Genomic DNA, 24,480 nt, shown 5'->3' on the forward strand with positions numbered 1-24,480 from the left:
AGAAAAGTTTTTCCAGTGACATGTTTTTCATGAATATTTAGTATATAATAAACCTCACGGTAGCTTCATCTTGTGTGGGTGTGCTCAGTTGGTCCCTTGTGTCTGACTCTTTGCGACCCCATGGACTGTAGCCCACCAGACTCTTCTGTCCATGGAGTTTTCCAGGCAAGAATACTGGAGTGGGTTGCCATTTCCTGCTCCAGGGGATCTTCCCAACCCGGGGAAGGAACCCATGTCTTCTGTGTCTCCTACGTTGTCAGGCAGATTTTATACCACTGCACCACCTGGGAAGCCTTAGCTTCATCTTACCTTGTGTAGTTTAGTAGTGCACCATGTAAGTGACCACTCAGACTGAGGTTCAAAAGTAGTATCCATCTTGGTAGGTAAGGGTCAGTTGGTTTGCATTTAGAAAATCTAATTGGTCTATTTTGGAGAATGTCAGGCTGTAGAGGACACCGAAGATCATCTGAGTCCTTAATCCTTTGTGGTCAGGCTGGAGCAGCTCAGCCCTCCTGAAGCTAGGATCTCAGCATTCATAGCTCACCACAATTATTTATACAGTGAAATTCCTCATGATTAGTTATCATTTTACCTTACAGGTTTTCCTTTGTAGAGACTTATTGTGCCTGATCATTTAACTCTTAGAAATGAAAATAAGTAGTAAATCCTTCATAGAAAAATTTGAAAATAGAAAAATGTGAAGTCTAAGATTAAAATCCTATTTCTGTTAACATTTAAGAATATTGCCTTCTGGGACTTCCCTGGTGGTCCAGTGGCTAGGACTCCATGCTCCCAATGCATAGGGCCTGGGTTCGATCCCTGGTCAGGGAACTAGATCCCACATGCCATAGCTAAGACCTGGCACTGCCAAATAAATAAATAAAAATATTTAAAAAAAAAAAAAGAATATTGCCTTCTATAATATATAACAGAATTGATCATACTATGTATACTTTTATTTCCCTCTAACATTGCATTTTGAGCGTTTAACCAAAACACAGTAGTCTCCCTAAAACCATGTGTGGATTTTGAATAATTTAACTAACTATAAAATAACTTCCCTAATGTTGGCCCTTTGGGCTGTTTTTAGCTTTTGCTATTATGAAGAAGGGTATGAACACTTTTTAAGTCTCTCAACACATACTGCCAAACTACTCTTTAAGACTTTATTGAGTTTATTTCATCCAGGAGCTTAACTGTTGGTTGCATTATATTCTCTCTTTTGAGTGTTTATGAAAATGTTGCTGGTTTGATGGAAGAATTGTATTTTGGCATTAATTTGTATTTCTTTGCCTCACTAATGAAGTTGAAAAATCATACTGACCATCTGTATTCTTTTGGTAAACAATCTATTCATGTTCTTTGCATATTTTCCTCTTGCTCCACTTTTGTTTAAAATTGATTTGTGAGGGTTTGTAACCTACTGAGGGTTGAATTACTTGAAAAATTTTATTATTAATTTAAGCTGTAGTGACTCACAGTGGAAGATGAGACCCCAAACCCAGGTTGGGAATCCCGTAACCTTTTTCCTATATTGAATATGAGATGACTGAAAGCCCCATGTCCACAATTTAAAATCTGATTGTATTTTGGCAGCTGTTTAGGAGACTCATTAAATACACTGATAACAAAATACCAAGACTGTGTAGTCAGGTGAAAACTGCCTGAGAGCAGTGATAGTAAATGCAAACAAAGATCGTAGTATCTGTGCAGTTTTCATTCTGGCTGTATGTTAGAATCACTTGGGTGGGAACCACTTAAAACTTGATGATGCCTGCGCTCCATTCCAGACTTGTTAAATCAGAATCTCTGGATCTGACCCAGGCATCAGCATTTTCGTCTCAGCGTTTTGGAAACATAATTGACATATAACATTTTGTAAATTTAAGGTATAAAAGGTATTGATTTAATAAATGTCAGTTCAGTTCAGTCTCTTAGTCGTGTCCGACTCTTTGTGACCCCATGGACTGCAGCACGCCAGGCTTCCTTGTCCATCACCAACTCCCCAAGCTTGCTCAGATTCACATCCATTGAGTCAGTGATGCCATCCAACCATATCATTCTCTGGCGTTCCCTTCTCCTAAATGTATATATTGTGAAATTTATTAGCACAAGGTTAGCTAACACACCTCTTACTTTGCATACTTATGATTTATGTATTAGGAAGTTGTAGTTGTCTTCCTTTCAAATATGTGATGCAGTATTGTTAACTGTAGTCACTATGGTGTATTAAATCCCTAGAACTTATTCTTCTTATACAACTGGGAGTTCGTCCCCTTTGATCACCTTCACTCATTCTTGCTGCACTCTGTACTCTCCACCAAACTACTCTGTGCTTTTATAGTTTGGTTTTCTTAAGATTCCACGTTCAAGTGAAATCATACAATATTTGTCTTTCTCTGACTTACTTCACTTAGCATAAAGGTACCAGCATTTTTAAGCTCCCTGGTGGTGACATTGGGCAGCCAAGCTGAGAACTGCTCAGTTAAGCAGTGATGTGTGAAGTCTCCCATAGCTGAAGGTCATTGTAGTCTGCTTCAGTTAAGTTCTGAACAGTAGAGTCTTGTTTTTTATTTTATTTTATTTTTTTTTATTTTTTTATTTTTTTATTAGTTGGAGGCTAATTACTTCACAACATTTCAGTGGGTTTTGTCATACATTGATATGAGTCAGCCATAGATTTACACGTATTCCCCATCCCGATCCCCCCTCCCGAGTCTTGTTTTTTAAAATGTTGTTAATTATAAAAACCACAACACAGTCTTTATTAATTAACATAAACAATTATAAATTTTTCTCCATTTAAGTGATTATATTAAAAGCATGCATTGTTTAAATGTGATTTCCTCAATAACTGCAGTGTCCAGATAATGTTACCTTAAATTTAGAAGCTTTGAAATGTTACTGGTGGGTATTCTTTGACAATCTCCAGTGTTAAAGTACCAAGGTATTATTTTTGGCCTGTTTCTCCTAATTTATTTCCTTAAGTGAGTGCCCTTAAAACCTTCATGTATGTAAAAGCATAAACTTTGCTTTTGATAGGTCTTCCTCAAAGTAGGATATATTTTAGTGTTAAAGGGACATATGTGTGTTTAAGATGAGAATATGGTCCCTGGTTGGCTTTCTTTTTAGATGTATTTTTCAGAGCAATTGTAGGTTCACAGCAAAAGAAAATGGAAGGTACAGAGATTCCCCATTTATTCCTCTTCTCACATGTGTACAGCCTCCTCCACTACCAACGCCTGCACAGAGCGGAATGTTTGTACCTAGATTGACACGTCATCACTCAGAGTCCATAGTTTATACACTAGGGTTCATACTTGGTTTGTACATCCTGTTTATTTTGACATGTGTAATTGCGTCTTCTCTTTAGACTTTAAAATGTCTTGCTTTTAGTGTTTTTTGCTGGTAGTCATCTTTATAAGGCTGCACTTATCTCACTGTCTTTAGCACAAGTGTTCTCACACCACTTTGTTGAATTCAGCTTTTAAATACTGAAAAATAAGCGGCACCAGAATCTGAAATATCAAAGTAGCCGTATAAACTCCTGTCCTATACACTAAGGTTTACCCAGCACTTATAATGGGGATAAACTATTTAAAGAAAGTTTAATATACTTTGAATTCCTTTTAGTGTCTCCATAAGCTAAATATGTTATACTTTGGGGAAAGGTATGTCCTTCTTGAAGAAGTTTACTTTTATAAATCATGGGGTTTTTTTGCCTTTTTTTTTTTTTAATGTGTAGAGAGGGGGTGGAATGGAGTAATGGGGGTGGAGGAATAAAATGAAGTTAGAGGGAAAGTTGGTAACAATAAACTTCATGAAGGTTTTATTTGCTGGGTAGAATTGGGCTCAAAATTTGTCCCGTAGCCTTTTAGGCATTGAAAAGAGGTGGGGTGGCATGATGTAAGCTGTTCTCTTTATGTAGGAGAAGCACTGCACTTCTTGAGACTGAGACCTGGGAAGCTTCTTTTGCCTATTCATACAAAGCCACTATGAGATAAAGTGAACTTTGTTTTCAGAAATACTTTGGGATAAATGCAGTAGAGCAGTTCATGGGGGCAGTTCTTTATAAAGACTTGGTATAGGTAGATGGTATAAGGCCAAGATTGATTGATGCCATCATTCATTCATTCAGTAAATTTTGGACACCTGCTATGCGGCATTGGGAATGCAACAGTGAATGAAACATGTCTGCCCTCAAGAAACACACTCTTTTTTTGAGGAGACAGATAATAAATGAATTCATTATATGCTCTCAAGTAGGAATATACATTATGGATAATAATAAAGCAAGGTATAAGAGTTCAGATAAAAATGAACTAGAGATGGGGTAGAATAGCTATTTTAGGTAGCATAGGCAAGAGTGATCTGAGGAGGTAACATTTTTAATAGTTACCTGAAGAAAAGAAGAGATCAGTATAGATAGTTTTATTAGAAACCCAAAGTATTTGGGATCCAAGCCAAAACTAATCTGACCTAGTACAAGGATAAAACACTGTATATAGAAGAGCTATCCTAAAACTGGAATCCTCTGAAACCACTGTTTTACTTGGTATTAATAGGTGTACACTGTTCACACATTTGGAAAGTGCTGGATCATGTGGAAACAGATTTGTCTACTGCAGGACAACTCAGAGCCACTAATGTGCTCTCCAGAAGAGGAGGATATGATTTGTAATCCAAAACTTAACCGCAAAACTTTTTTTTTGAGATATATGTTTTAGTACCTTGCACAAACCAGGGTTTATAAAAAATACTACACAGCAGTATACATGGATTTTGCATATCCTTTATGTGGTTTTTCCATAAGGAAAACAGTTTTTTTAACTTAAAGAGTATTTGATGAAAATCAGTTAACTGAGAATTATTTATACTGTAATATGGGTCAGCTGTTAAAACAACTTTTAGAATTTTAAAGTCATGGTGTGAAAACATTCAGGGATACAGTGATTTTCAGTCAGGGTGGTACACTAGAATCACCTAGGGAGCTTAAAACAAACCTAATGCCTGGGAGCCGCCTGTGTTTTGGTATTTGCTATACCATTCCAGGTCTTTATGTTTAGCAAGTTTGAAAGCTACTGATACTTCTCAAACTTGAGTAGTTAGTTGTATAGTACAAGATACAAAATCCTAGGCAGATTCAGTGAAGCTATGAAAACGGGTACTGCTGCTGCTGCTGCTGTCACTTCAGTGTCCGGCTCTGTGCGACTCGGTCCCTGGGATTCTCCAGGCAAGAACACTGGAGTGCGCTGCCATTTCCTTCTCCAGTGCATGAAAGTGAAAAGTGAGAGTGAAGTCGCTCAGTTGTGTCCGACTCTTTTCGACCCCATGGACTGCAGCCTACCAGGCTCCTCCGTCCATGGGATTTTCCAGGCAAGAGTACTGGAGTGGGGTGCCATTGCCTTCTCTGATGAAAAAGGGTAGTGTCATGTTATTTTTCTCAGAATTACTTTTGTTTGGTTAATTAAGTGCTCCTTATCATTGCTGAATCTATTTGCCTCTTCTTGGTAATGCTTACGTCATTTTCCTGAATAAGCATGTCTTAATAAAAATATAATTTTCTGATTTAGTGACGTTTTATCAAATGGCCTCACTGCCTTTAAAGCTGACTTTAGTCATACTGGTGGATCTGAAGGAGCGCCCAGCGAAGTTTTAGGATTACTTGGCAGGGGTGCTGTGTGTTAGAAACATTATAGGCAGTGTCTTAGAAGAGGCCATGAGGTTTTATTCCAAGATGCAGAGGCAGACAAGTTCCGAATGTGGATGAAAAAACTAACTCACTTTGACACTGGTGAAGAGAACAAGCAGCTACTGGAACCCAGGGAACTTAAAATGCAACTAGTTGGCCAAGGCATTTCCCCTATCACCCAGTTAGTTTGCAGTTGCTTGATTCCTAAGAACTGCTGCAACAGCCCTTTGTGACTTGTCAGAATGTTGACAGCACATTAGAATTCTCAGACATTACAGTTTTCCAGTTAACTTTGTTGAAAATGGGAATATTATAGAACAACCTTTGAATATATCACAAAATTAATTGTGTTAACTGTCTTCTGAATTGTGTAGGAAAGAATATGCTTTTGCCCATTTTAAGTTTCTTTTGGTAATGTTTTAAAAATTATAATAGTAAACAAGTTGATTTTTAAAAAATTAGTTACTCAAAACAAAGTTTCATGAATTCTAGTTAGAGTTTTATTACATGTGCTTGGAACATAGAACCGTATTTATATGATAGGAGTGATCCTTATCTTTATGCTTTTTTCATGCCAAAAACATAAATATCAGTAAGATATAAAATAGGGAGTCTTAGTGAATCCAGATAGGTAAGTGGTTACTTTCCTTAGAGTCTCTTAGCATTAATCTCTACAATAGTGTTGACTTGCTTATGATTCCTGTAAGAGGAATGGTGTAATTAATCTCATTCTGGAGGTCATGAGTGAATATTGCATGAGCATTTTTATGTCATTCTTTCATATGTCATTTAATGAGCTGATTTTGTTGCTAGTCTTTAATGGCTTGTATGAAATAGCCTTTGTGTACAGGAAGAATGAATTACTTTTTGAGCAAATTAATACTCTACCTGCTATGTGAGATACTGTAGGGAATGCAGATTAGACAGGAGTTTGAGTTTATGTGTGAGAAAAGCAGTATTTTTCCATTGTTAAATAGATGGGTTTTTATTTTAAACTTTAACTCTCTAGGCCAGTAACCTGGCAGAATCCAGTGAAATTGGTACTCTGATGTAAAGGGTAATCTCTAGAGGATACAGATGAAATGGTCACTCTATTAAGGGTGTGTATTGAATGGGCTTTTCAATTACTAGTGACTAAATGTATTGGCTAATGTACTACCAATTTAATTTTGTTTTCAGTCCCTGGACTGAAAACAAATGGTATGTTAAAGAGTCCATGGCGTGTGTAAAAGGGGAGAAAATAGCGCAGCATTGTTAGCTTTGCAACATGATAGATTTTCAGTGTGTGGCTTGGGACTGAGAAATAGTGGTATTTTGTCTTTTCTGGGTTGGTAGGAATATTGTGAGAAAAAGCTAAATTAGTAAGAAAATTTTCAGTAAGTGTATATAACTTTGCTAACATTACCTGTGCTTTTTTTTTTTTTTTAAATTGTGCTTCCTACTGGATTTACTTATAATAAAAATATGGTAGTTTTTCCCTTCAAATGTTAACTTCTCAATATGAGTAAGGTTATTTTAATATTTAATATAATTGCAGCTTTGAAAAAGATCTGATTGTGTGTTTTGCAAGAAGAAAGATAGGTGATATATTTGGAGTTTCATATATAGTTGGACATTAGAATGACAGGAGTTTGAACTGCACAGGTCTTTTTTTTTTTTTTTTTTTCTCTTTCCAGTTCAGTTGTGACTCCAGACAGGATCCAGAGAGGAGTTCTAAAATTTCTTCTCTGGGTTTTATGGAGACTTTCTTTACCCTCCTGTGTTAGCCTCTTAAGGCACTGCATCAGCCTTAAAAACTGCACAGGTCTTATATGCAGATTTTTTGCACTAAATATGAGCTGTAGTTCTGCACAATCTGTGCTTGATAATATTCGTGGATGTGGGACCGCAGACTGTTTTTAAGTTTTGTGTGGATTCTCTTCAACTGTGCAGCTGGTGAGAGCCCACCTTTAGGGTCTGCTATATAAACAATAAAGACCTTTGTTTTATTTTAGTAATTTACCAGTAACTACTCTGAAAAAGTGTCATCACTTTTTCTATTTAGTTCTATATTCAAATATCTACACCTTGTAAATTAACTGTAATAGATTGAATCAATTTATTTTGCTTTTTTTTTTTTTTTTTTTTTTTAATTTTTTTTTTTTATTATTTTTTTTTTTTCCAGTGGGTTTTGTCATACATTGATATGAATCAGCCATGGGTTTACATGTATTCCCATTATTTTGCTTTTTTGAAGTGAAAAATGACTTTTAAAAAAATTTTCTTTTTAGAGCTTAGTATATGAGAATTGGGAATTAACTTTGGGAAAGTTATAATTGACAGGTTTTTCTCTGACATAATAGCACAACACTTGCAAACTACTTCAGCTAATGTTTTTTTAACTTTCCTATTTTATGCCAATAAGAAGAGCATATTGGTTTTGGGTGAGAAGTTTTTAACTAATATATAATTATTTGAAATTAAGATGTTTTCGTGGAAGTTTGTTCTGTATTTATCTTCTCCCTGGGATTACAGATTTTACTAGACATGGATTTTTAGATATAAGAAAATGTCAATTTCAGCATGTTAACATGACTGCTTTTCTATGCATGTATAACTGCTTCAAGAGCTTAACAGATTTCTTTTTTGTTTCATGATTTAATGTTTCATATATTAAGCATGTAGTGAAATGCTTTTTATTTTTAAAATAGAAAACATGAATGAATCCTTTAAGAATAACATAAAAAATAACATAGACATATTCTTAGTATTGACTGGATATGTTCTGATTCTTGTTATTAGATAATGGAGTAGGAAATCTACAGGTATTTTTGCCTAAAAGAGAAAAATGTCAGTTGAGTGGAATTATCAAGCTTAAGTTTTAATAATTGATATTCAAGGTAAAAATATTGTAAACATTTGAGGTGTCAAACATAATAAATTTGAGGAAGCCGTTTCTACATGAATTTGTATAAAGATATGGAAAGAGAGGTTTTGATAGAAAGAAGAGGAATACCAGAATGTACTGATTTAATTCATAGAATATATGCTAAAATATTAAAATTTATTCTAAAACAAAATTTTATATTTTGTAGTTTGAAAAATTTAATCTTAAGAATAATTTTGTACCAGAAACATACATAGTTTTTCCCCTGATTTTCAGTTTGTCATGGTGTCTTAAAAATGTGTTGCTGTCTTAAGGAGTATTGTTTTGAAAAACAGTATTTTTTTTTTTTTAATGAAATGTGCTTTAAAGTAATTATGCTTTTTCCAGATTGCACAGTTTAAAAATTCTTCTTTCAGAAGAATTTGTTTTCGTATTGTATTGCAGACAAAGGAGTATTAAGTATTTGAAGTAGTTATAATAGTTTTTTAAAAACTTGACTGCTGTTTTGGATTATTGAATTTGTCTTCACAGAGGCAGAATCTGCATTCCTAAGATTATAGTCTAAATACATACTAAGAAGTGGAAATTATTTTTGGATTGTGTGGTGGCATTTTTATATGGGTATTATTTTAGAAGTGCCTGGTGGTCATCCCTTGTGCTGTGCTTAGTCACTCAGTCCTGTCCAACTCTTTGCAACCCCATGGACCCACCAGACTTCTCTGTCCACGGGGATTCTCCAGGCAAGAATACTGCAGTGGGTTGCCATGCCCTCCTCCAGGGGATCTTACCAACCCAGGGATTGAACCCAGGTCTCCTGCATTGCAGGCGGATTCTTTGCTGTCTGGGCCACCAAGGAAGCCCATGAATACCGGAATGGGTAGCCTATCCCTTCTCCAGGGGAACTTCCCCTGGAATTCGATTCCCAGGAATCAAATTGGAGTCTCCTGGATTGTAGGCGGATTCTTTACCAGCTGAGCTACCAGGGAACCTTGGTCTTCCTTTAACTTACCTTAAATTGGCTTAATTTTCCTAGAATTTTAAGTATAGGGAATATATCCTGTTTAGGCTTTTCTGTGGTGTATTTATACATGTGGTGTATATATAATGCTGGACAGAAACGTCTTTGAGTTGATCTAAATCATGTCTAGCATTGATCTAGACATGGTTGAAATGCTTTTTATTTAAGAATGTAATCCCACTCTGCTCAGTGTTATGTGGCAGCCTGGGTGGGTGGGTCTGGGGGAGAATGGATACTTGGAGATACATGGCTGAGTCCCTTTGCTGTCCACCTGTAACTGTCACAGCATTGTTAATTGGCCACCCAGTTAATCAGTTATACCCTAATACCAAATAAAAGGTTAATAAAAGAGTATATCCAGGAGAATGTGCTCCCAAATAGGGCTACCACCAGCGTCTACAGGCCCTAGGGCAAGCCAGGCAGTGGCCCCTCTGCTTCTCTGGGATCAGCAGGAAGATGACCTTTGGAGAGTCACTGAGGACTGGCAGATTGCAGTGCTTTGTAGGGAATGACTGCAAGAAAAGGAAAAAAAAAGACAAACAGATTATTTATTTAAAATATCTTTGCTCATTTTAATCAGTCCAGTTTTCAAGAAAAGGATCAATTCTGAAAGAAATAGAGGAAAGATTAAGATGAAGACTATAATCCCATATTTGGATTATATCAGCTCTGTAATGTCTACATATGCAATTTAGTTGCTGATATTTAAGCTGGGGGGGCACTATGGTGAATATGTTTTCTGATCATCTATCTACAGACTGTTTTCTGCCTAGAGTCTCCTAGTTCAGTGTTGTAGGACATTAGATTCCTAATCATTTTTAAGAAAATGTAACCAGCAAATTAAGATTAGAATTATCTGGTTATTTGAGCCTCTCATTGCATAATATCTTTCAGTTACATTAACATGTAATTTGTATGCATTATTAAAACTTGAGTGTAATAAGAGCTCAAATAAAATTTAATTTAAAACAATAAAATTAAAATCTTAAAACTTAATATTTTGCATGAAGTTTTTTGTTTTTTTTTTTTACTTAAAAGATCTGTCATTTTTGGGCTCCAAGAGAAAAAAGAAAAGCCTGTTCTTTGTTACTAAGTCAGAGGAGTAAGCCTAGTCTCGAGTGTGTTTGTGCATGTGCTTGTGTAGGTGTGTGGACCTTCAGAATTATGAAATAATCCTGTATTTTTATTAATGCTATAGTTGGCAGGTTGTGCTGGAAACATAACTATGCAATAGTCTACAGGGATTTTAATGGATTCAGGTCACTAATATATCCATTCATTGCTTCCTAAATGTGTGTAAAAAAAAATTGCCACATATGAGTTAGAGTGATTAAGTTAGAGGGAAAAATTTATTTCTTAGATTATCAGGTAAAGATTTGGACTGCTTGTTTGTTTCATTAGCAGACTGAGTAAAAGAATATACATGAATTGGTTTATTTTGCTTCATTGCTTTTGTCATTTCTTAGTTATGTATATTTAACAGCAGATACTGTGATCTGAAGGTCGAGGTATAGCACAATTTAATGAAATTTATTGCTTAAGGTTTATGTGCAAGTCAGATAACATGGGCAGGTTATTTTATAGAAGGTGACTTCTAAAAATAATTACCTGTTATATTTCGCTTAGCTTCTGTTGATTTACTCTCCTGTTCAGATTATTTAAATAGTATAATAAGGGCACAATGGAAAAGATTTTGTGGGGTTTCACATGTGAGAAAACACAGTATCAAAACAATTTGAGCAGATTTATTAAGCTGAAATTTTATTAATTATTTAATTTGTTCTAATAAAAATTGTTCTCAAAGAATAATTCTCAGAATATTTAAAAATGGCATATATGCCCTCAATCATTGTACAGATAAGAAACTTGTTGTTTTTAATTTGTCTAGAATAGTTGTATGAGTACATTAATAGTTATCAGTGTGAATAACTTCCAAGTTCTATACTTTTCATTTTTTTCTTGATTCTGTTTTTAATTTCTCTGAAGTTTAGGAAAAGTTAGTGGGGATTGAAACCAAAGTAATGAGTAGATCTTTTCATATTATCTTAAATTACTACAACGTACAATAGAAGACATGTTAAGAAATGACAGAATAATAATCCATGAGGAAGTGTATTTATTCTTTGATAATGAAGTCTTATAACTTTAAGATTTGGGAAGAATGTTAACAAATTGCTGTGATTTTTATTTTTACTGCATTTTCTTTATATCTTTTACCTAATTCTGCGTTTGAAGTGTATCAATTGACCTAGATAAATAAAATTTTTTAAAAAGAAATGTTTCTTGTTACTCTATTTAGGATCATTTTACATTAGTTATAGTGATTCCCTACCAGTTAATTCACGTTAGGTGTTCCTACTTTTCCATAATGAAATGAATGGTATTAGTTTGTAGGTAATATCACTAATAATAGATTTTGCATGGTGTTTTTCAGATAATTTTCAGTCTTTTTGCAGTTGGTATATTGAAAAAGGAAATAACAAAATATCACTGCTAACTTGAAAGGTAGAGATTCTTCTCCTTTATATGTCCTTCTGAGTTACCCTTGTTAAAAATTGAGGACTGTTTAGAAAATAGCAAAATGTAGTCTACCTTGAGGAGTAATCAAAAAGCTGAATGGAGGGACTTCTGTGGTGGTCCATGGCTAAGGCTGCACATCCAATGCAAGGGGCCTGGGTTCAATCCCTGGTCAGGAAACTAGATCCCACATGCCACAGCTAAGACCTAGCACAGCCAAATAAATAAGTGTGTTTTTAAAAAAAAAAAAGAAAATGCTGAATGGATGTGTTGTTAGCAGGGTACATAGATGTGAGGATGTGGCTAAAGTCATATCAAATTCGTGTTCTTCCTTCTTGTATGTAGTGTAGATGTCTTAGTTTTGTTCTCCATTGATCTGAATCCTCAAAGCAGAAGTTGTGGATTTGTCCTTGGAATACAAAGATAAATTGAAAGATGGTGACCTCTGCAAGTGTCCTGTTTTCTGTATTTAATCTTGAATATTTCCTTTTACCTCTTCGATACTGTAAAAGTTAACTGTCCATCAGTATTATAGGTAACTTTTCTGGGCAAAATGACCTATCATTTGTCAGTATGATGTAAGAACAGATGTAATCCTTAAAACTTTATTTCTCCCTTGTAAACTGAACATCTAAATTCTTAATAATTGAATTGAATATAATGGGAAAAGCACAAAACAGGCATCAATTCATTTTTATTTAAAAATGATTTTTAAACTTCTGACATAGAATTTCAGTGCATATTGCTGCATTTTATTTTCATTTAGCACTATCTTATTTTTCTTTTTACTAAAATAGCTTTATAATACTATAAAGAAAAGATACACTGTTTTTGGTTTTTAAAGTTGTTTTTTTAGAAATGGCACTTTTTGTCTTCTCTGGTTGATACAGTTATCTTTTCCAAGAGATGCTTTGAAAATTACTACTTTCATTCAAATGGTTCTTTGTGTATGTGTGTATATATATTACATATATATGTAGATGGATAGTAATAAAATACAGCATATGTATTTTCTTAAGTATTTTATTTTTTCTTATTCCAAATAATCATTTTCCATCTTGGTAAATATTTAGATGTGTAATTAAAAAGCTAGTTTTTATTAGGTAGGTTCTGCCAACTGCAAATTCCCTTCCAACTCTTGAGGTTTGCTCTTTTCTTTCAGCCCTTAAGGCTCACACCTCATTTTCCCTACACTTCTTTTCCTAACTTGTCCACCATACACATGCTCCTCCTTCCTAAAATGCTTGGCTAGGTAATTTCTGAGAACTCTTCTTTTAGGTGTAACCTTTTTTGAGCCTCACTATTGGAGTGGGACTGAGAGTGACTTCCACCCCCTACCACTTTCTCTAGATGTTGTAGATAATGGCACTGAGCTTAGGACCTTTAATGCCTAGGGAGCAGAACTTCTGTGGGGTCCTTTGACAGCAGCAAGAAAGTTTTTTTCTTTCCTCTTCTATGAGGGGTTTTGGGGAATTGGCTGTAGTAAAGCGTAGAGAAAGAATTTATTCTGGTCTTTATTGTACGTTACTGTAGTTGTTGAAATGGGAATTGAATGAATAAACACTGTTTGTCTGTTGATCCACCTTTGCTTGGGCCGAAGATTTAGCAATAGAGAAGGAAGAGTGACGTTTCCAGATGTCTCTGGGATATAAGAGGAATTTCTGATTCCCAGATCTGCTTGGATTTCATACTGGGAGACTAACAACACTTGTGTTAGTGGAAGGGCTCTGTAGGCAAGAATGATGCCAAATATGGGATAATCCAAAGTGACGTGAATACATCTAAGCTAACATTTCACTTCAAACAAAAATAAAAATACAAAAGCCACATATGTGATGACCTTATTAATCCCAGCAAAGCATTTGCTTAACAAGTTGGGTTAATCCATGACCAGTAGAAGGCACCAACTCAGGCAGTGATGTTTTCTCAAAGCTAAGAGCATGCAGGCTGTGTACAGCAGTTTACACAAACATAAGCAAACAAAGAAGTAAGGTTAAGTGCTAATTATAATGGAAAGGTGGGCAGGTGGACCAGTATTTGAACTATTGTGTTCTGTGTTATATTTTAACCTTCATCGTAACCCTGTAAATAAGCTGAGTCATAGGTTAAGAAGAAGTAGGCAGGATTTTAGCCTATGTATTTACTGCCCAAAATCTATGCACTTCACATACTGCTCCCAGTCTTATCCTGTGTCTGTTCCCTCACCACCGAGAACAACTGTAAACTATGCTGGTTTTACCTACCTAGGACTCAAAATTTCTCATCTGTAAAATGGGACTGGTAACTTGGGTATTACATAGTTTTAAAATTCTGTACTTTTGGTTGTCAGCTTTGGAAAGAGGGATTTGTCAGAGATAGATGTAATAGATAGATTATAATGTAATAGGTAATAGATGTCATGTAATAGGTAATGTAATAGGTAATAGATGTTAGGTAACAGTTAGGCTTTGTTTTGCTTTGTTTTTGTGATTCAAATTGTTTCCATGAGATTTAGAAGAAAACACATTTGACTAAAAAGAAGACTAATTCATAAAATTAAACACTGTTGATAATAATACAGAAGGTTTAAAATCACACAGGGTTAAACTTCACTGTAGTAGGAATGTGTGATGAATAGATAGATCTGTATGTTTTGTTTCGTTTTTCTTTTTTGACCAAACTGCGGCAAGCTGGATCTTAGTTCCCTGACCAGGATCAAACCTGCACCCCATGCAGTGGAAGCACAGAGTCTTAACCACTGGACCTTTTGGGAAGTCCCATATCTGTATTTTGGTATTCGAAAAGTTAGAACCTGTTTATAAACTAGGAGGTCAGAGAGAGTATACAAACCTGTCTAGCACAAGATAGACCAAGTTGATGTTCTTAAATGAAGCAGTGGATTGCTGAACATTTTATTTTTCTTGTGATCAGCAAAAATTTCAAGATATGTAAATCAGATACAGCACTTGGATTAACCACAGACCAAATAATTATTAAATAATTGAGTTAAATTTACCTTTATAGAGAGATACTTTTAATAACTATAGAAAAACAGAGTTCATCATTATAAATTGATGATGTACGGTTGACGGATACCAAATGGGAGAATGTGCAGTTTGAATAACCTTTTATGTTGTAAACATGGAATGCTTAGTGACTGCATTTTAAATTGGAAATGTTTCCATGTGTAATTTTACTTGAAATTTCCATTTTGATGTTTTTAAAAGTCAAAATTATCTTAGTAGTGGCGCAGTTGTTTTAGCATACTAGAGGAACAATCAAGTCAGAGGAAGAAAAATAGCTTCATGCTTATTCCCTCCTGTAATAAATCGATAGAATCAAATTGGAAGCATAGATAGCTGCTTCTGTTATTAATGTTCCTGGTTTTTCTAACTCCTCTTAGTGGTTTGATTTTATTTTTTTCTTTCAAGAGATACTTATTTTAAAAGGATCTTACCTGTCTCTTAATTTTGCTGTGTAGCAGGAATCACATTTTAAAAGAATACCATATATTGTCCCCATCAGTTAGCTAATATTCGTACTTCATGGTTCAAAATCCAAGCCTTGATGCTTAGTTCTTTAAACATACCTTACTTAATTTTGCTTTGCTGACAGTGTGAGATGACCTTGGAACACAGGATGCTTAATTGTGATTTCTTGTTGGAAGGCAAACTTGGAAAGACAGCCTTTCCTTGACTTTATTAAAGTTCATATAGTGCTGACTTGTCATTGTTTGAATATACTAGATATGAAAAATGACAGTGATAATTTATTTTAATTTTAAGTATAATTAAAATGTGAAAATATTACTGTCTTTGTTTATGATGAATACTAAATTTAAGCTAAGCTATAAGGTGTGCTGTTTGGAAATATGGAAGATACAAGAATGGAGCCAGATAACAAGTTTATGCTTGTATATCCTACTGATGAAGACTTTCAGACAAGTTATTTCCATGGGTAGGTGATGTTACTCTGCATGTACATCTACACTTATACTTTTTGCATGATTTTACTTGTAGGAGTGGTACAATTTTGACTTGACTGTTGACCTGTTGCCTCAATTTGGTGGTTGTGGGGTGGGGGAATGTGAGGGCAAGAGGTTGTGAATGGTATTTGTGATACAGATTTTTAAATAAATCTCTTTTATTTTTTTTCCAAATGCAAAACACTTAATAAAGCCATTTAAAAAATAGAATATTTGGTCAAATAGTCAATATTGTACTTGACCTTCATATCTTCTGTAACCAAATATTTGGACATCACACATTATCTTGATTCCATAATAATCATTTTGAACTCTGACGAGAACTCCATAAATGATACAGCTTTCTTTTCTTTTTTGAAAAGAAAAACTGCAAACATGAACCAATATTTTGCTATTTGGTCTAAAATCCATTGCTAACTGATACTGAGGCCACACTGTTGAATTTTATGAACTTGATGTACCCTTTTGGGGAAATTGGAAATTATTTTTAAGTAGTCAGCTGAAATTGTCATGATCGTCAGAATTTCATATTGTGACATGTCTGTTCCTTATACAGTGGCACCTAACAACTCATTTACTTTTATGTTTGGTCATTTTTTATTTTAAAAACGTTGCCGCATAAGCCTGTGGTTTGGGAACTTAGTCTTAAGAGATAAGTACCCCAAATGTGTTTCATGTTTTGTTTAGTGACAATTTACACAATGGATGTTTGTATTAAAACAGTAATCCTTCATTGTGTTCTATTTTAATGATTCATTGGCATATATATTCCTTCATAGTCAAGAGTTTCATAAACTAGGTGTGTTTAATGTTAATTTATTAGATATTAAAATTTTTTCCCTGGAATTAAAGCGATTTACTTGCACTTAATAAATAACTGTTGGGGGAGAAAAAGCATTTTATTCAAAAATGGCAGTTAGTAGTAAGGGATATGCTTCGTAGTTGATTGAGAACAATTTTTGCTTTTTACTTTTATATTAGAAAAGGGTAGCACTAGCATTTTAAAACATGTATCTATTTTATAAGCATGAATATTGAATTATTTTAGCATGAATCACTGCAGTGTAATGACTTCAGAGCTCAGCTCCCTTTTCAGCAGGTTAGGGTGATTTGGAGGTAGAAGGGCTCTCTTATTTTCCTAGAGTTTTAACATCGTCCTCTCAGATAGCCCATAAGGTGTGTATCACTTCCTCGGAGCGTCAGCTGGTTGTTTTTCTCAGGGAAAAGACAATAGAAATATCTCTCACAAGACATCCAAAGCCAAGTCCCGAAGATGGATTTTATGAGTATTATCTTTTTGTTGGGGGCTTCCCCAGGTGGCTCAGTGGTAAAGAATCCACCTGCAGTACAGGAGATTCAGGTTCGATCCCTGGGTCTGGAAGATCCCCTGGAGTAGGAAATGGCAATCCACCCCAGTATTCGTGCCTGTAAATCCCATGGACAGAGGAACCTGGCAAAGAGTCAGACCCGACTTAAATACACACGCATCTTTTGTAGAATGTTATAAAATACATAACATCCCTAATATTATAAAAGGGCTTTACTGGAAATAGATGTCGGTCAAGTAGAGCTCTTGAAGTAGGAAAATATATATTTGACTTTCTTCTCTGATTCTCCTAGGGACTTTTAGTATTAGCTACTAAGAGAAAGAAACTAGGTTGATCCTCTTAAAAATATATAAATTCACTTTTAATAGTTTGCATCAGTGTTTCCTTTAAAAAATCAGCTTTACCTTCTTTGTAGTCGTCCCCTTTCTCTTAATCTTTTGCCCTTCAGCAGAATGACAGGAATTGATGTAACTTTTGTTCAGTGTAGTCTTGTCTTTGTTCTTCATAACACCCTTTTTTCTCCTTCTTAAATGTGTCCCTCATCTTTGTAAGCTGGAGTATTTCTTTAACTTTCATTTCTTGTACAAAATAATTAGATTGTATAAAGTGCAGCTTTTCTGACTAGGTAGAATATATAAGATAAAGGCAACAGGCATTTAGAGGGCTTTTAGTTATAGAAGTATTTTTCACCCCACGAGTTAGATACAAGTATACATTTTCTTTCCTCCCTAGATGGACCTCCAGTTGTAGCTCATTATGATATGTCTGACACCGGCTCTGAGCCAGAAGTGGTAAATGTGGACAATTTATTGGCGGCTGCAGTAGTTCAAGAGCACAGTAATTCTGTAGGAGGCCAGGACACAGGAGCTACCTGGAGGACCAGCGGGCTTCTAGAGGAGCTGAATGCAGAGGCAGGTTGGTGCCCTCCCCCGCCCCCTCCTTCTCTGATGGTATAACATGCATGTGTCCTGGCAGCTCTTTCCCTTGCTTAGGAAAGCAGACCAACTAGAAGCATCTAACATTAGATGATTGGAGCTATCCAGGATCCCTTTATAACTGGAAAGATTTGGGTAGCATGTCATTTGTCTTTACTAATCAGAAGAAAGCAAAAATGAGACTATCTAAGACAATACTTGTAGGCATAAGTAAATTTCAGTAGACATCGTGAGTTAAAAATGCCTAACATATGTAAAAATCACCCAGATGACCTGATACTGCCTCCTACCCCTACCCCAGTCCCATCCCCCCCCCCCCCCCCCCCCCCCCCCCCCCCAGTGGATTCCCTTTCTTAACTCTGAACAGGGAGTGACCTTGTAGTTTTGGGAAGGGAGCTGTTTCAGTTTGCCCTGTGGGCTGTTCCATTGAAGTGCTGCACCGTTCTTCTGCCTCTTAAGCAGTGTCCCTGTTAATTTCTTGACACTAGTTCTCATTTTGTCTTTTCCAACTCTTCAGTTGCTGTCTTTCAGGAAAATCTCTCTCCCTGTCTTGCATTGTTTATCTTGGTTCTGTGGTGATTCTTAAGAGTGATGTTTTATTCTCTAAGAAACCTATTGATTGCTGTTACCTTTGAAAACCTTGCATTATGCCTCCAAGTCTCCTTCAGTATGTTCCCTAAACCTCTTTCTTCCAGCATTCTTTCTAATTTAAACCTTTTTCTAAAAGTACTAGTGTTTTTAGAAAAGTCTAAGAAAAGAGGCAGAAGGAATTGAGAGACAGACTTCATGTATAGCGTGTATTTTCGTTATTGTTACAGAGGGATTTTCATTTTCTAGTTAACTTATAAATTCCATTGGCTTAATAACTACCTAGAGTATTATTTTTATGGAAAATGAGTTTTGTGTTACAAAAATAGCAGTGGGCTCTGATTTAGAACTTTTTATATTGAAGTTGTTAGGAAGTAAAAGAGACAATTCTACAGATCATTGTCATTAATTCATTTCATAATCTTCAATTAGAACTAAATAAAAAAGTTTCTCTTTATTTGTTGAGCTTCCGATTAACTTATTATGACTAATTTTGGAACAGGACCTGGATTTAGTTTTAATTCTGTTGTGACTGCTTACTGCCTATTTAACCTTGGACAAGGTGATTCTCCTCTGGATTTCAGTTTTTATTTGTATAAACACTTGCTTTGCCCAACAGGTGTCTTTTAAGTGTTTATCAATATGTATTGTGTATGTATTGTAACGTTAAATGCAGTCTTGTCGGTAAATGTAGACTACTTTATTGTGAATCCTTAGGAAAAATATGAACAGTTACTGTTTTGTTTTGTTTTTTTTTTTTGCTTTTCATAGAGAGTTTTAATATTAGGTTGAACTCTTTGGAATTGTTAATATTTGAGTTTCTAATCTACAACCAATTTAGCAGTTTAAATATGACTTAACCTAATAGTGCAGCATTTGGGGTCTGACCATATCATTAAAGTCACTGGCATTGGTGGGGGTGGGGAAGCTTCACATTTTCAGGTTCAGGTAATTGTTAGCTTGATCGTTTAAAACAAGATTAGCCTTTGGTGCTCAGCTCTAAATTCTAAGAAATAAAATATGACAAAAGTATTTGAGGAGGGAAATACGCATGACTTCCTTCCCTTATTCTTCTCTCTCCACTCCAGCACTGCCTTGAAATTGATATTTATATTTAATATTTGGTATTCCTATGTATTCCTTCATAGTTTTACTGCATTTGCTTTGTATCTGTAAAGAAGCATGTTTTAATACTAAGTAGTATTACATAGAAGGTAATCATTTGCCACTTGCTTTTTTTTAGTTCAACATGTTGTGAAGTTTGTTCTTATTAAGTACTGCTGTAGTTCATTCACTTTTCACTGCTGTTTAGTATTCCAGCATATACATATATGACAATAGACTTACCCATTCTCTTCTTGGACATTATGGTGCTATTTGAAATGATGCTATTATTAACATTTCCTATACGTGTCTTTTGGTACATGAGTGATAATTTCTCTAGAATGCAATATATCAAGAAAGCTCATGTATGTATGGGCCGTAAATTGTGTAGATTTTTGTGTATCATAGGACATGGACATCACTGTTCAACAGATCCCCATGGTGTTTTCTTATGAAGCCATTTATTGGCTCATTCAAAGTCTTTTTTTTTTTTAATCTGACATTCAGGTATGTGAGTAATGTATGTGTGTGTGCTCAGTTGCTCAGTCACATCCAACTCTTGGCAACCTCATGGAGTGTAGCCCACCCGGGTCCTCTGTCCATGGAATTTTCCAGGCAAGAACACTGAAGTGGGTTGCCATTGTTGTCTCCAGGGGATCTTCCTAACTCAGGGATTGAACCTAAGTCCCTTGTGTCTCCTGCATTGGCAGGTGGATTCTATACCACTTAATAATACCCTCTAGTCTTGATGTAATTGTCATAGTGGGAATTTGTGAATTTTTGTTTTGTGAATTTGAATATACTTACTGTATTATAACAAAATGTTCATAGAATTTATGCTTCATTGCCAGTTTACAGTTTTGAGACTTGGACTATTAGTATCAATTAGATCATCATTCTTGTGTTTGGAGTTTAAGATAAATGTTGTGGTTAGTCATAGTCTTCCTTCTCTCCCTCCCAATAAAATAAAAGCCAGTCACTGAGTTAGACTGTTCAGTGTCTGTACACTGTACACTGCATTGGTTGCTCAGTCATATCTGACTCTTTGAGACCCCGTGGACTGTTAGCCTGCCAGGTTCCTCTGTCCATGGGACTCTTCAGGCAAGAATACTGGAGTGGATTGCCATTTCCTTTTCCAGAGGATCTACCCGACCTGGGGATTGAACCCGTGTCTCCCGCATTGCAGGCAGATTCTTTACCATCTGAGCCAGCCACTTAGGATGGATTTTCAGAGTCTAATTAATAGCAACATTTCAGACCAGGTCTGCAGCCCTTCATTTAGAATCACATAAGCAATCATTAAGTGGCTTGTAGCTTGTCTCTTTTTCTAAGCAACAAGATGTTCTTGTATGCACAGTAGTTTTTACTGTTTAGTTTTAGTTTCAACCAAGGTAAAAGAGTTGAAATTAGGAAAGCCACTGATCAAGAACAGACCTAAACTTTCCTTTTCAACTCTTGCCATAGGTTTACTTTTTCTCATTGATGCTAGAATTAAATAGTGTAGTGGGTGGCAGCCTCCTGTGAGCAAACAGCTGGATTTTGAACCAGCAGCCTTTTACAGACTGTGTGATCTCAGGTAAGTGATGCAAAGCCTCAGTTTTCCCTGTCAAAACTGAGATAAAACTAGTGTCTACTCCCAAAGGTTATTGTTAACGTGAAAACTCTTAAGGAGATGGGAGTACCAGACCACCTTACCTGCCTCCTGAGAAACCTGTGTGCAGGTCAAGAAGCAACAGTTACTAAACTAGACATGGAACAACTGACTGTTCCCAAATTGGGAAAGGAATACGCTAAGTCTGTATTATTGCCACCCTGCGTATTTAACTTCTACGCAGAGTACATCTTGCGAAATGCTGGGCTGGATGAAGCATAAGCTGGAATCAAGCTTGTCGGGAGAAATATCAGTGACCTCAGATATGCAGATGATACCACCCTAACAGCAGAAAGCGAAGAGGAACTAAAGAGCCTTTTGATGAGGGTGAAAGGAGAGTAAAAAAGCTGGCTTAAAACTCAGCATTTAAAAAACTAAGATCATGGCATCTGATCCCATCACTTTATGGCAAATAGATAAGGAAAAAGTGGAAACAGTGACAGACTTTATTTTCTTGGGCTCCAGAATCACTGTGGATGGTGACTGCAGCCATGAAACTGAAAGACATTTGCTCCTTGGAAGAAAAGCTATGACAAACCTAGAGAGCATATTAAAAAGCAGACATCACTTTGCTGACAAAGGTCCGTATAGTCAGAGCTATAGTTTTTCTAGTAGTCATGTACAGATGTGACAGTTGGACCATAAAGAAGGCTGAGCGCTGAAGAATTGATGCTTTGATGCTTTCGAACTGTGGTGCTGGAGTCCCTTGGATTACAAGGAGATCAAAGCAGTCAATTGTAAAGGAGATAACCCTGAATATTCATTGGAAAGACTTGAAGGCTTACTTGTAAATGTAGATGAGGCCAAGAGAGGCTGAAGTCTGAAGTACTCTTGGTATAGAAGGCTTATAATCATTACACCAAACTAATTTAGAGGTCCTCCTGCCTCAGAAGTTAAAAATTCTAAACAAGTCTCATTTTTTCCATCAACCTTCTTTTTAAGAAGGTGGATTATGAACATTTTCTCCATCCTTAAAATTGGGCTGGTAATCTTGATTTGTCCATAGTACAAGCTTAGTTGTAGTGAACAGAAAAACATCTTGTGTTTCCTCTTGTTAGAGTAGGGCTTTTTATAATCAGCCGGGAATGACCATGTTTCTGTTGTTAGCACTTTAAAGTCATTGTATCAAGTCTTATCAAGGAGAGTTTGTTTAGCTGCTACATATGGACTGTAAGATTTTAGGTTTCTAATATCCTTTTCTACCGCTTTTTGAAGTTGTTTTTAATATTTTTGTTGAAAAAGCTCAACACAAGGTAATAATTTGCTTCTTATAAAACTCTATGAGTACTTAAGATAGTAACCTTTTTTATACCTAACATGCCACTGTCATCAGTATGTAATAATTTTATATCCTGCAAATACGACTAGTTCTCATTAGATAGCTGATTTAAAAAGAAAATATTTGCCATGGTAATTTAGTTACTACCTTTTCTGGTCTACTTTCTGACTGACTTATGTGTTGAAAAGGTCTGTAGTAGGACAGAAATTTAGAATTTTCTCATGAAATGAAAAAAGTTATCTTTTCAAAAAGCTACACAAACAAAGAACTACACAGAGACAGCCAGCTGCCACAATAACTAAATATAAATCTGCTTTATTTTCAGTTTAATATATGGTAATTGTGATATTTACGCTTTTCATGCAGAGCTTATTCTAGAATAGGAATAGATTACTACCACTGACAATATTTGAAGAACCTCATGCATCTTTGACTCGCTTCTGTGTATGCTTTAGGCCCGGCTCTGCTGTTGGATTCCTTTGAGGTCTAGGGGCATTGGTTGGGACCATGTAGGTGTGACCCGAAGGCCAGAGAGTGCTTGCCTCTGCATAGGCGCTTCCTCGAACAAGCGACTTTCTGAAGAGGGTAACACTGAGAGAAAAGGGCTGATTGTCCTGGCTCTGAGGTAGAGGAGTGGATGCATTCCTGACTTACTGGAGAATGCCAAGGGGTCTCTTGTAGAGCATGGCACCCCCACAGACATGGTGTGGATCTCAGCTGACTTATTCCCTGAGTGGCACATTTTATTTAGTGGCTCTGAGAGGGAATGTGGCAGAGTACTCACATCATTAGTTCAGAGTTGTAAACACTCACCAGGAAATTTGTTTGTATCCTCCCACCCGACCCCACCCCACCCTCTGGCCCTGCGTGCCTGGCCGTTTTGTCTCGTACTGACTTTTAGACCAAACAATAAAGAAAATGGCTGCATTGAGGTGTCAGGATCAGAGGCCTGCAGGGGAGGCAGCATTTTGAGGAGAGTCAAGTTTCCGCTAGGAGGCAAAGAGAAAGTTCAGTCCCTTTTCTGTAGAGCTGGCATTCCATAGGGCAGTGGAAACGTTGTAGGAAGGTGAGTAGTAGGTGGCTGGAACAAAGGAGAATAACAATTGAGTAGGGGACAGGACTGGAGGAGGGCTCAGCGACCCACCCCAGTATTCTTGCCTTGAGAATCCATGGACAGAGCAGCCTGGTGGGCTACAGTCCATGGGGTCGCAGAGTCAGACATGACTGAAGCCACTTACCACACATGCACACAGGGGACAAGACAGACAATGGGTGGTCCCAGAGGGTTGTATTTTGTGAGTGGCCAGGAGGGTAGAAGTACCTTTTACTTCTCCTAACCATTGGTTTCCCTCTTACCTCTTCCTAATGCTTTCTCCTTTTGCTTAGCTATACTTACACTGTTACTTCCTGCTGTGCTATTCCTCTGCCTTATTGAACACAGTCCATCACACAGTCCTTTTTCAGCTCCCCTAGTTGCATCTTTCTTTCCCTGTCTAGTTTGTTCAGCCCAACTCTCCTTTGCTTATATCCTCAGCCCC

General features: G+C 36.2%; 1 protein-coding gene and 1 non-coding gene across 4 annotated transcripts in view; one reads left to right on the forward strand and one right to left on the reverse strand.

Moving 5' to 3' along the window:
• The window catches only part of C23H18orf25 (chromosome 23 C18orf25 homolog), an 84,559-nt gene that overhangs the window by 41,401 nt on the left and 18,678 nt on the right, over nt 1–24,480 (forward strand). The window contains exon 3 of one of the 3 annotated variants that reach the window (XM_043444464.1): nt 18,118–18,300. The exons of the other annotated variants lie outside the window; for them this stretch is intronic. Coding sequence (XP_043300399.1) covers nt 18,118–18,300 — 183 coding nt within the window. The remainder of the gene's footprint in view (nt 1–18,117; nt 18,301–24,480) is intronic. 3 annotated transcript variants of the gene reach the window in all.
• On the reverse strand, nt 7,372–7,494 carry LOC122425921. Its single transcript, XR_006265070.1, has one exon. It is a non-coding gene; the product is annotated as a small nucleolar RNA SNORA26 (small nucleolar RNA).

Source organism: Cervus canadensis, chromosome 23 (genome assembly GCF_019320065.1).
Source record: "Cervus canadensis isolate Bull #8, Minnesota chromosome 23, ASM1932006v1, whole genome shotgun sequence".
In the NCBI taxonomy this organism is placed as follows: Eukaryota; Metazoa; Chordata; class Mammalia; order Artiodactyla; family Cervidae; genus Cervus; species Cervus canadensis.